Below are 12879 nucleotides of genomic sequence, written 5' to 3'. Positions count from 1 at the left end.
TGCCTTTTGTACCCACAACGTCTAGCATTCATCTTTGGAGAATTCAATTCAATTTCATTTATATAGTCCCAAATTATATCACAAGGTAAAAACCCAACAATATAAATTTGAATCTTCCTTTAGCAGCCCTGTCCCTGTTCTCTCTAAAAATTAAAATGAGAGTGAGACACAAACATTAGATTAAAACTACAGAGTTTGAGTGAAAAATAAAAGTGTCAGATAAAAATTTTAGAGAGATGCCTTTCAGTCGATATTCACATGTTGATCAGAGCCATGGAATGAAGTCCAAGACACTTAATATTTAACGGGACAGAGTTATGTGGTCTCTACTTGCTTGATTTCTATTTGAGCTGGTAGTAAATGATTTATGGAGTGAGGCCAAAGAAGGAAAAGCAGGGGCAGCAAGTGCAGAATAACTAACCCCGGCTTTCTCTGTCTTAGGCAATGGTAGAAAACCTCTTTTTACTGAATTTCACAAACTGGAAAAAGGAGACGATGATGCAGAACACCAGATTACATGTCAGGCTGGACTTTCATATGGCTTCCTGGAACAACAGGATAAACGGGAGTTACATGATTCTGAAGTCAATGGCAAACTATTTCAAGAAAACACTGGATTAAAACACACTGTTTAATATTTACAAATGGCAGCATTTGTAGGGGACTGTTTCTTCTGTTTGCTACTTTTTCTGCTCCCTCTAGCTTACCACTGGCCCAGAGTGCGTTGCTGGACGGGGCTGGTGGTCAAGGCTCTAAGCTGGAGACTCTGGGTTATTATTTGCCTGATCCTGGAGCTGCCACTAAACAAGAATACCAATACATGGGCTGAAGAGGCCAAATCAGCAGATATTTTTTCAGGTTCAGGTCAGATCTCAGATGATCTTAGGTTCATCTGCAAACCTACTGCGCTGGCCAAATATCTGCTGCAGCACTGCGGCTCTCTGGCCAAGCCAAGACTAGCCGCCTGGCCAAGGGGAGACCCCCACCTCCAGACATTGTCCAGCCTGCTGTGGGGCCAACATGCAGACAAGTTGCAGTTCACTAGAGATCACCTGTTACTGAAAGATGGGGGAATCATAGCTCTGGACTGGGCTATAAGGACAACAATGTGTGAGGCGGTTGCAAGACGGAAATGGGACATGAGGAAGGAGCACCAGTTCGGTGTGAGGGCACTGGGCTGCTTTACATCGACACCTCCTGTCCTCCTCCTCATCCCTCAGTCCTGGGGAGGGATGACCCCCCACTTGAAGTTGCTGTGCCATCAGGCTCTGCTTCAGGGTTTTTATGTGGTTGTCGTTCACCCTCGGGGCACAGATGGGTGCCCACTGACCACAGCACGACTAACTGAGTTTGGAGACCCAGCTGATCTTGAGCAGGTAAAGAAAGAATTTTTTACTGTAAAGACAGGTGTGGACTTAAAAAACAGTTAGTTGAAGTCACAATGAACAGAAACATTTCAGTAATGTATTATTTTCTTTGATGTGAAAATTAAAGCACTTTTTTGTTACTGAACTGCTGAACAACAAAAATCCCCACTACCAAACCATGATTAACATTTAAACATTTTTGAGTAAGGGATGATTCACAATTATCAACATTTTCCAAAGTGCACAAAGCATACTCTTTTTCTCACTCTAGTGCCATCACTGCTTCACCCAATGGCCACCCCACCCTCTTCTCCTCTCAGCCACTTAGCTCAAAAACAACCACAGTGATGGAGGACACATGCGTATTCATCTGTTTCATATATATTGATAAAATAAAAGCTCAAGCTGAGTGTGGGTGTGTGTGAGATCTCGCAAAAGTACATCTCTTCTTTTTTTCCCCTTTTCTTTTTCTCCCATGTCCCTTGCGGGGTTCTGTAAAAACACATCCTGGAGTTGAAAAATTCTGTAGATCTTGGTATCAAATATACTCTTTCCTATCTATTAAAACATTGTATTGTTGCACTAATAAAAATCCATCCATCCATTCTCTTGCGCTTATCCTTCTCAGTATAAGAATTTCTCTGGGCTGGAGCTATAGTGGTAGAACTGGGGGACGTGTCCCCCCCAATATTGGAGACAGTCACATTTGTCCCACCCACAAATTACACCCCGGAGGAGAAAAAAATTTTATCTCACGTGCTTTTATTTTGAAGGCGCAACATAGCGTCATGCCACTGCACTTCCCCACCGCCCTCTGAACGGCTCCGAGTGTTTGGTAGCCGGAGACAGCCGGAGACAGTGGCAGGCAGTGGCGGTCCTAGCCTGTTTGGCGCCCTGGGCAAGCAGCCCCGCCGGCACCCCCCCTCAACCCCCCATTGCGATCGCCGCAGCAGCGCCTACCGCACTACTCCACTTGTGGGGTAATGAGCGCCCTCTGCCTGCTGTGTATTGCATGTAGCTTTCAAGCTACCGTATTTTTCGGACTATACGTCGCTCCGGAGTATAGGTCGCACCAGCCAAAAAATGCATAATAAAGAAGAAAAAAACATATATAGGTCGCACTGGACTATAAGTCGCACTTTTTTTGGGGGGGGGGTTGATAGAATCCGAGACCCAGAGCAGAAATTCCATCTTGAACGGCAATTTAAAATAATAATGGATTAAATAACAGGACGAACACGGTTACACCTACGTTATGCTAACGTAGCACATTCAGCTACATGACGCACAACGAACACGTGTTCGGTATTGTAACGTTGTAAACACACTTCCAAAGTCGGCGATATTCACAACAAAGGTCGTCTTTATTAACAGAAAAACGGCTGCTGTAGGCCACAGCCACGCCAACCACAACTACAACAGCGGAACAGCAACACACACACAGGCAAGCTCTCGGTCTTTTTCTCTCTCTCCATGCTGCCTTCACGAACCTCCCGAACAGTCCGAAATCCCACAACATCAACACGCTCTCTAACTAAGAGAATCGCTACAGTATGTTAACGTAACATTAAGTTATTCAGATAACCATAGCATAAAGAACATACTAACAAGTTAACCAAACCATCAATCCATTGAATTCTTCATCCTCGGTGTCACTTCTAAACAATTCCGTACACTCCGTAGATGAAGCGCCGCTTCCTCTTCTGTGTCGCGTTAGTCAGACTCGTCGTCAGCTGCAGTTCCAATTATTCCAGCCTTTCTGAATCCCAACAGGATGGTTTGTCACTGAAGCCCATGTTTTCTTGATCCATCCAATGACTTCCAGGAAAGTTGGGTGGCGCATTCTCCCAGTTGCCGTTAAGCTGTGCTCTCCATCCACCATCCACTGCGCCCACAGGTTACGCAAGACTGCCTTAAAGCTGCAGTTCACGGAGATGTCAAGTGGCTGGAGTATTTTGGTTCATGTGTTATAAATGTCACATATACGTCGCTCCGGAGTATAGGTCGCACCCCCAGCCAAACTATGAAAAAAAGTGCGACTTATACTCCGGAAAATACGGTACATGCAATACACAGCAGGCAATACAAGTGGAGTAGTGCGGTCGGTGCTGCTGCGGTGATCGCAATGCATTGGGGGGAGGGGGGCGATCATGCCGCCCTAGATGAAATGCCGCCCTGGGCGGCTGCCCATGTCGCCCATATCAGAAACCGCCACTGGTGGCAGGAGTCAGAAACTCTTTGAATGAGGTAAAATGGTCTGTCGGGAATGTTACCATGAATATGGCTTGTTTGTCAGTTTACTTTCATACATAGGATAAAGTATACTTATTGGACAAGAAGTCAGTTTGCAATGAATTTCAGATGAGAGGCAGAAAAATCTTTTTTGGCTCTTCTGCTTAGGCTAATGTTTTTAACCTATTGTGTACCTGTTTGGCTAAATGCAGGACTGTAAAGAGGCACACAGCTTATCTATTGAATGTGAGAGGTATCACTTTTATTTATTTCTTTTGCTTCTTATTATTTTTATTGATATTTATTTTGATTTATTAGATTAGAGTTTCAAACTGAATTGGCATATTTTAATAGCTGTTTTTTTAACTTAAGTGGATAATTTGTTCATTACATTATCTGTGAGGATTCTTTCATGTCAGAACGTTAAAGAACCAGTTCTGTTGCCAGTCAACCTACATAATTGCATTTTTGACCATTATTAAATGTTTTCGACCAGTAAAACATATCAAACTTTGGACTTCTGTGGCTCTCCTGCTTATCCTCTAACAGAGAGGTCCCCAACCCCCCAGCCCTGGGACGGTACCGGTCCAGGAGTCATTTGGTATGGGCCACACTAAAAGAATAAATAACCTACATTATTTTAGTTTTACTTATTATCTGAGTCTGAAAGATGTTTTATTTTGAAAAATGGGCAGATCCTCTCCGTTACATCTGTCTGTGACTCCCACTTGACGTGTGGCAAGATGCTTGTTTCAGTCAAATAATACGTTGAGTGAACAGGTCCAAAGCCAAGGAAGGACACCAGCCAGCACAACCTGGGCACCCAGGCACAGCCCCAGTGGCACAGGACGACACCCACCCAGATCCACAGATTCAGACAGATCCACAGATGACGCCATATCCTTCCTCCTCCACAAGACCCTTTCACACATAGACACTGGTAAGGGGAACTATGTGAGAGTGCTGTTTGTAGATTACAGCTCAGCATTCAACACCATAGTTCCCTCCAGGCTGGTCTCTAAGCTGCTGGACCTGGGCCTGGGCCCATCCCTGTGCAGGTGGGTTCACAGCTTCCTGACCAGCAGACCACAGGCGGTACGAGTGGGTCACCTCACCTCATCCTCCCTCACCCTCAACACTGGATCCCCCCAAGGCTGTGTGCTCAGCCCTCTGCTGTACTCACTTTACACCCATGACTGCGAGGCCACGTCAGAGTCCAACGTCATCATCAAGTTTGCTGACGACACTGCTGTTGTGGGACTAATCTCTCACAATGAGGAGACAGCCTACAGGAGAGAGGTCTCCCGCCTGGAGAACTGGTGCCAGGAGAACCACCTCCTGCTCAACGTCAGCAAAACAAAGGAACTGATCGTGGACTTCAGCAGGAAGCAGCAGAGGGACTACCATCCACTTGTCATCAGTGGTGCTGAGGTGGAAAGAGTGGACACCTTCAAATACCTGGGAGTGACCATCTCACAGGACCTGTCCTGGACTCATCACATAAACATCACTGTGAAGAAGGCCAGACAGCGTCTCTACCTCCTCAGGCGGCTGAGAGACTTCAAGCTCCCACCCAAGGTGCTCAGGAACTTTTACACCTGCACCATTGAGAGCATCATGCGTGGGAGCATCACCACCTGGATGGGAAACTGCACCAAGCAGGACTTCATGGCCCTAAAAAGGGTGGTTCGTTCAGCTGAACGGACCATCAGAACCACCCTCCCCAACCTGCAGGACATTTACACCAAGCAGTGCAGGCTGAGGGCCATGAAGATCCTAAAACAGCCCAGCCACCCCGGACACTCTCTCTTCTCCCTGCTCCCATCAGGCCGGCGTTACCGCTGCCTGAGGGCTAAGACTGAAAGGTTGAAGAAGAGTTTTTACCCACAAGCCATCCGTCTGCTCAACTCTGAGCCCTAACTGGACCATTATTGCACAGTGTAAATATTATAATTTAAAAAGTGTGTATAGTGTATAGTATATAGAGTATAGTGTATAGTGTGAATTACTTTTTTTTATTTTTATTCTTCTTATTTATATGTGTGTGTATATATGGTTGCAGGTACAAAATACATTTCACTGTGCATTGTACTGTGTATAACTGTGCATGTGACAAATAAACACTATCTTATCTTATCTTATCTTATCTTATCTTATCTTATCTTATCTTATCAACACATACACACACACCCACACCCACCCCCCCCCCCCCGCCACCCCCAACAGAGCAAAGAGCACCCACCCAGTCCCAGAGAGCCAGGCACAGGGGCAGAGCACTGGGCCTACAGGACAGACGACAATCCTGCACCACACAGGCACGTACAGTGCAGGGGGGAGGGCTTTATCTGCCCCCCTCCACCTCCCCTGGAGGGATACAGACATGCCCATCAGGCCAACATCCACCCCCAGGGAGCCACAGAGGACTGGACCCCACCAACACTGGGGAGAGGAGAGATGCAGGGGGCTGACGGCACTGCCCCAAACCCCCACAAGATCCCCCTGAACCTAATCAGCCCACCTGCCACTCAACCTATACCATAGTGTTAATCCAGGGGTGGAGCTTCTGGGGGGGCCGGGAGGACAGCACGCCCCCGGCCCGGGCCTAGAGGGGGCCTTGATGGGAGAGAGGATAAGATTTCAGGTAGCCAGGCCTCTATAGAGAGAGAGAGAGAGAGAGAGAGGGAGATAGATAGATAGATAGATAGATAGATAGATAGATAGATAGATAGATAGATAGATAGATAGATAGATAGATAGATAGATAGATAGATAGATAGATAGATAGATAGATAGATTTGCCAAAAAATGATCGCCTGTATTTAAATTGCTCTAAATGACTTGTTGACCTATAATCTGTGTAACATGTGTCAGACATATCTCTCAGGTCATTTTGAGCGAGAAGCAGCATTTCTATCACAAGGTAGAAGCTGCACTCAGTTTTTGGCAAAGTGACTTTGATATATTCATTTTTTTATCAAGGTAAAAACTATCATTGAAATTAAAAATGTCTTTTTAAACAGAAATCTGGCTCAGAGGGCTGCAGAATTCACAACAAATATAACATCACAGAGATACTTGAATTGGCCAAAAAGAACACAGACTTCAAAAGATTCTTGCAAAAAAATTTATATCTTCATTTTATATATAAGCCCTTCATAAATCATGTTGACTGCACTCAATTTACCAGTATAAGCAAATAAATTACACATAAAAGCACACAGAAACATCGGCATCACTTTAGGGCAGACGATCACTTTTTGGCACAACACCAGCACCAGGGGAAGGCCCAATACTGCATCTATTACAGCAGCATGGCTTCACACTTGGGGCAGCAAATTATGAACAGAATCGGTACAAAGGGCAGCCCTGTCAAAGTCCAACACAAACCATTAATAGGTTGAACATTTTGATCAGCGTGTTGCTGTAAAACTGATACTATCACTTTATGTCTTCCGTGTTCAGGCGGTGGCTTATGTCCACAGCCGCCACCCTTCCTCTATGATGGTTGCAGTGAGTGAGGGGTCAGGCTCAGGGATCCTTCTGTCATATTTGGGGGAGTGTGGATCAAGCACGTGCCTAACAGCAGCTGCAGCAATCTCACCTGTTCTTCTTGGACAGCTGTGGTTTGAAACGACTATGCCTCCTATTTACCGCTGGGGGGCACTGTTTCACCGGAAACAGCAGCTTAGGAGGTGAGCTCAATTAAATCAGGATAAAAAAGTTATAATAATGACAGTTGTAGCACAGACAAAACTTATATGATATATATGATATGGATATAATATATTTTTCATGTGGGTTTGTTATAAGATATGCAAGTTCCTTCAGAGGAGTCCTGGATGTGGATCGAGCCCTCAGCTCTTCCTCCCTCAGGGACTTTGAGGAAGCTGTTTTCTGCTCCTCAGCTCAGCCTCAAGTAAGTCCTTTAAATTTTGGACTGCGCTCAGGATCTCACCCCCAGTGGGGCTTGGCACCTTCAGTAGCGTGGACGCTGGATGAGAGGGTTTACCCAGCCAAGGACTGGGAGAGCTACTGGGAGAGGAACGAACCACTGAGAGATGCAGATGAGGTGGCCATCCCTGTGCTCTGTATTTGCAGCAGTGACGACCCTCTCCTCCCTCCTGCCTCCACTTTGCCCCCTTCCCTTTTCATGAGTAATCCTTATTTCTTTCTGGTGTTGACAGATAGGGGAGGGCATTGTGGATTTGCTCTGGAGGAAGAGAGGACAGTAAATGAGGAGGAAGGGGGAGGAATCTGGAGTCATATCACAGTTCTGGAGTACTTTAGGGTTGTAGCTGAATTCCTGAGAGGGGAGGAGAGGAATTGGGTGAGCCGCAGTGGTCTAGAAGAAAACAGTCAGACTGGGCTGAGGGGCTGGACCATGGTTCCTCCTCGTAGGAAGAGAGCCACAGAGATGAGAAGGCCAAGACCACAGGCACCCGAACAAAACTACATGGATGCACAAGAAGGGAACTTCACCTGGAAGAGGTCCTACACACGCTGAAGGAAATAAGATGGTCCTGAATTAGGTCTGCAGAGAGATTTGTCAACTCTGGACAATTTGGTGGAATTTTCTGCTTTTTCTCTGTAAAACACATGAACAAATTTTACTTTTTCTTAAATATATTTTTGAATTGTTACAGAAAACAAAAAAAGGTAAAAAGTTGTTTTCAATCATCATTCATTCTGTTACTTGTTAAACCAAGTAAACTCCACTCTACACAGGATCCAGAAAAGATCAGTTACAGACTGGTTTAAACAATACCGCAGTTACTGGAAAAACTGTCATGTGATTTAAACACATTAATCTTCAGTTTGTTTCCTCTTACAGTGCTGTGAAAAAGTATTTGCCCTTTTCCTGATTTCTTGGTTTGGTTTGGTTTTTTGGGTGGGGTTGTATTTTTGTCACACTTAAGTCCACCACCTACTGTCTCAAATGTCACTGCACTGACTAATAGTGGCAAAGGATTGTGGGTAATCCTCACAGTAACAGACGATTCACAGATTGGTAACATATCTGTGTTGTGGGCAAAACTAATTACTGAACTGTAATGCAAATAGAAGTTGAACTGGCTAGATTTTGTTAAATATTATCTGTTGTGGATTATTTCTGTTATGCTTTTGTTGAGTTAAATATTTGTTTTCTACTAGTAATGAGTCTATGGAGTATACAGTGGCGGCGCAAGGGGGGCGCTCGGGGGTGCGATAGCTCCCCCTGGAAAAGTCATAGCACCCCGTAGCACCCCCAAGAAAATAGGATGTCTGTGTGTGTTGAGAACTTATATTGATGGTCCTTCATAGCACCCTCGGTAAAATGCTTAGCCCCCCCTTAGCACCTACAGAAAAATATTTCTGGAGCCGCCACTGGGAGTATAGCTAGCTAATTTTGATGTAATGTCTTTTCACACAGAACTCTTGCTGTTGTCCAGAAGAGATAACCACTCTACCGTGTTATCTTTTGTTATAGATGCCAAATAAAGAGGCTGTTACTTCCTAAACAGACCTGCTCTAGATCGTTATTTAAAGAGCCTGAAAAGACATCATGTACAGATCACATTTATGCAAATGCAACAAAGCAATTCTACTTATTTGTTTAATATGTGCATGCATTATCAAAATAGAACTGGTCTTGGCACAGAACCCTGTGGAACTCCACAATCAACCTTAGTGTGTGAAGAATCCCCATTTACATGAACTGATATGATTCAAACCACTGCAATGTACTACCTTTAATACCTATGGCATGCTCTAATCTCTGTAATAAAATGTTATGGTCAACAGTATCAAAAGCTGCACTGAGGTCCAACAGGACAAGAAGAGAGATGAGTCCACTGTCAGAGGCTGTAAGGAGATCATTTGTAACCTTCACTAATGCTGTTTCTGTACTGTGATGAATTCTGAAACCTGACTGAAACTCTTCAAATAAACCGTTCCTCTGCAGATGATCAGTGAGCTGTTTTACAACTATTTCAAGAATTTTGGAGAGAAAAGGAAGGATGGATATTGGCCTATAATTAGCTAAGACAGCTGGGTCAAGTGGTTTAAGTAACAGTTTAATTACTGCCACCTTAAAAGGCTGTGGTATGTAGCCCATTACTAAAGACAGATTGATCATATATATAAGATTGAAGCATCAATTAATGGAAGGGCTTCTTTGAGCAGTCTACCAGGAATGGGATCTAATAAACATGTTGATGGTTTGGAGGAAATAACTATTGAAGTTAACTCAAAAATCAATGGGAGAGAGTCTAAATATCAGTAGTATTAAAAGTAACTAAACATAAAGATGTGTTTGTGAGATGATTATGAGTAATTTTGTTCTTTAATGGTTAAAATTTTATTTGTGAAGAAATTCATGAAGTCACCACTAGTTAAAGTGAAAGGAATACTCAGCTCAACAGAGCTCTGAATCTGTCAGCTAGGCGATAGTGCTGAAAACAAACCTGGGGTTCTTATTTTCCTCAATCACCAGAGGTGGGAAGTAACGAATATTTTACTGTACTTAAGTACATTTTTCAGGTATCTGTACTTTGAGTACTTTTTACTTTTACTCTCATCTGTACCTTCTATGCTTTATAGTTTCAAAACAGGCTTGTTACTTTAGGTTTAACATCTGAGAGAAGATTTTATTTCCAATCACTGCACCTTCAAACTGATCTGAGCCTAAATGGAGGTACAATAACACATCAGAGACAATCCTATGGATGTAGCCTCCATCCCCGGGGCTTGTTGCATACGGGAAATGATGAAAAAGGCAAAACCATATAATTTATGCATACTTCATAGCGCTGTACTCAGGGGTTACAGTGGGCTGGACTGAGTGCAGATGCCCCTAAGTTGTGGACGTGGTACTTGAGCGCTATGGAAGAGGAGCGAGCATAAATGGAGTAACATGTTGTGGTAGGTAATTACAAATGCAACGTTTCTATCAGCTCAACAAATATCAGGAAACATACAAAGTGTTTGTGTGCAGTTTGTCACACAGTGTATCTGCTAGCTAAAGGTCCAGCTGCTGTTTCCCAGAATGAGAGAGAAGTTCACTCAGAGATGGAGAAAAATGGAAGCAGAGAGGTTAGATTTAAAGATTTAAAGGACTGCTCAGAGACATTTGATAAACTATAGGTTTAAAGCCTACATGTAATGTCCTCATTTTTAAAAATTCAGATATTGATCTGTACGTGATGTGGTTATTTTTATTTTTTTTATGAAATGCTGAGCCACTACAACTGATCTCCAGACCTGCTGAATCCCATTGTAACCCCTGACTGTACTAATATTTATGTTTATGTGTGGAGGCAGTCACCCGCTACAATGTAGGTAATAGATTCAAACTGAGTACATTCATTAGAATTTAGGTTGGAATAATGTTTGTATACTCAGTTTTTATTATATTAATATAGCAGGTTCAGGTAGCTTTACACAAAACTAGCTGGTAGAAACGCCCTTCAAAGAGCTACTTTTTCTTTCTGAATTTGAGCACATTTCAGAACCTGTACTTTTTAACTTTTACTTGAGTAAAGAAGTTGAATCAGTACTTCCAACTTTTTTAACTCAAGTATCTGTATCTCTACTTAAGTACAGAATGTCTGTACTTTTGCCACCCCTGTCAATGACTGATTAATCGTAAGATGTCCTAGTTTTACAGGGGGCATTTTTTTTTTTTTTTTTAAAAAGACCAACAACTTTTTTCATTTTTTCAGGTTAAATGAATATTTTTTTATTAGATACCAATTTCTCTCCAGCTTACAGGTTATGTCTTAAGCTGCGCAATAGTGAGTTATACCAGGGAGCCACAGTTTTCAGTTGTACCCTGTGAGGACGCTGCAGCCAAGCCTTAGATCACTTGAGCACAATGCAAAGTGTTAGATGCAGCGGTGTAAAGCACGTTGTCATTGGACTCTAGAGCAGGGGAGACATGTTCTCTGGAGTGATGAATCACACTTCTTTGCCAGGAGAACGGTACTTGTCCAACTGCATTGTGCCAAGTGTAAAGTTTGGTGGGGGGGGGGGGGGGGGGGGGGGGGGGGGGTTATGGTGTGTGTGGGGGTGTTTTTCAGGACTTGGGCTCAATCCCTTAGTTCCAGTGAAAGGAACTCTTGATGCTTAAGCATACCAAGATATTTTGGACAATTTCATGCTCCCAACTTTGTGGGAACAGTTTGTTTATGGCCCCTTCCTGTTTCAGCATGACTGCACACCATTCCATAAAGACATGGATGAATGAGTTTGGTGTGGAAGAACTTGACTGGCCTGCAGAGAGTCCTGACCCCAATGCGACATATCACACTACAGAAAATCTTTTCAGCTCATCCAAGACACAATAGAACAAAGAAATATTAAAATTATTTTATTACAGATGATTCTTTATCCAGTAGCCCTCTTCCAACAAAAAATAGTAATTACAAACAAAATATTACATTTATCCCCTAAACTTTTGCCATTGAGTTTCATTTGTACATTTTACTTTGTCAACTGTAAGGAATATCTTCTCTTCTGCTATGCAACATTCAGCTTTCTGTTCAATCTATACATTTAATACAGTTTAATACAGATCTCTGGACCAGGGAGAATAAAACAGCAAGATCCACCAAATGACAGGAGATAAAATGAATACTGATAAAACAGACTGTACAGACATAACCCTGCCTCCCACCTTCTTTCAGCAATGGCAGTCCCCCCACCCCCACAGGATACCGAGGGGGGAATCACAGTAGACTCTTTAATCTGGTCAGTCACTTGTGCAATCAGTGCAACTGATCCAGTTCAGAGTGACCAAGGTCTAAAGGTAGACTGCCTCGCAAAACACCTGGGAGTTCTAGTAAACACAAGAGAAGGTCTGAAAGTCCGTCACTCGTTTGGCCCTCTGCAGACATCATCTGGAAACTAAAATAATCACCCCTTCTGGCATAAAAACACTAAAGAGCTGGAAAAAAAGCCTCATAAAAAGAGTTGGTACAACGGCATACTGGCGCTTGGTTTCTGAGCCAAGAAAAAGATTATAACTTTTGAGTGCAGGTTGTTTTTTTTTTCCTTTTCCAAAAAGTGCAGTGTGAAGACGGTCTGTGTAGAACCATAAACAAATCAGAAATAAAAGCCAAAATAAGGTCAGTGGACCCTACAAGACCTACAGTAACCCTTTTCAGAAATTTTCACTGCCTACTGCACAAATTTGGAAACAGTTTTAGGTTGTGGAGTGCAGCAAATATTTTAGATTTTTTTTTTTTTTGTTTTTTAAATTGATCGTTAATAAGAAAAGTTCTTTTCACATATTATAACCTTT

The 12879-nt window shown here is 43.2% G+C and overlaps 1 protein-coding gene across 1 annotated transcript; it reads left to right on the top strand.

Moving 5' to 3' along the window:
* The first annotated feature begins 462 nt into the window (after positions 1-462).
* LOC115792663 (protein ABHD15) lies at positions 463-8191 on the top strand. Its single transcript, XM_030747289.1, has 3 exons — positions 463-1376; positions 7062-7291; positions 7410-8191. The coding sequence occupies exons 1-3, from the start codon at positions 645-647 to the stop codon at positions 8101-8103; spliced, it is 1656 nt and encodes a 551-aa protein (XP_030603149.1). The 5' UTR covers positions 463-644; the 3' UTR covers positions 8104-8191.
* Positions 8192-12879: the final 4688 nt, after the last annotated feature.

This window comes from Archocentrus centrarchus, chromosome 14 (genome assembly GCF_007364275.1).
Source record: "Archocentrus centrarchus isolate MPI-CPG fArcCen1 chromosome 14, fArcCen1, whole genome shotgun sequence".
NCBI lineage: Eukaryota > Metazoa > Chordata > Actinopteri > Cichliformes > Cichlidae > Archocentrus > Archocentrus centrarchus.
This window is presented reverse-complemented; position numbering and strand designations above follow the sequence as displayed.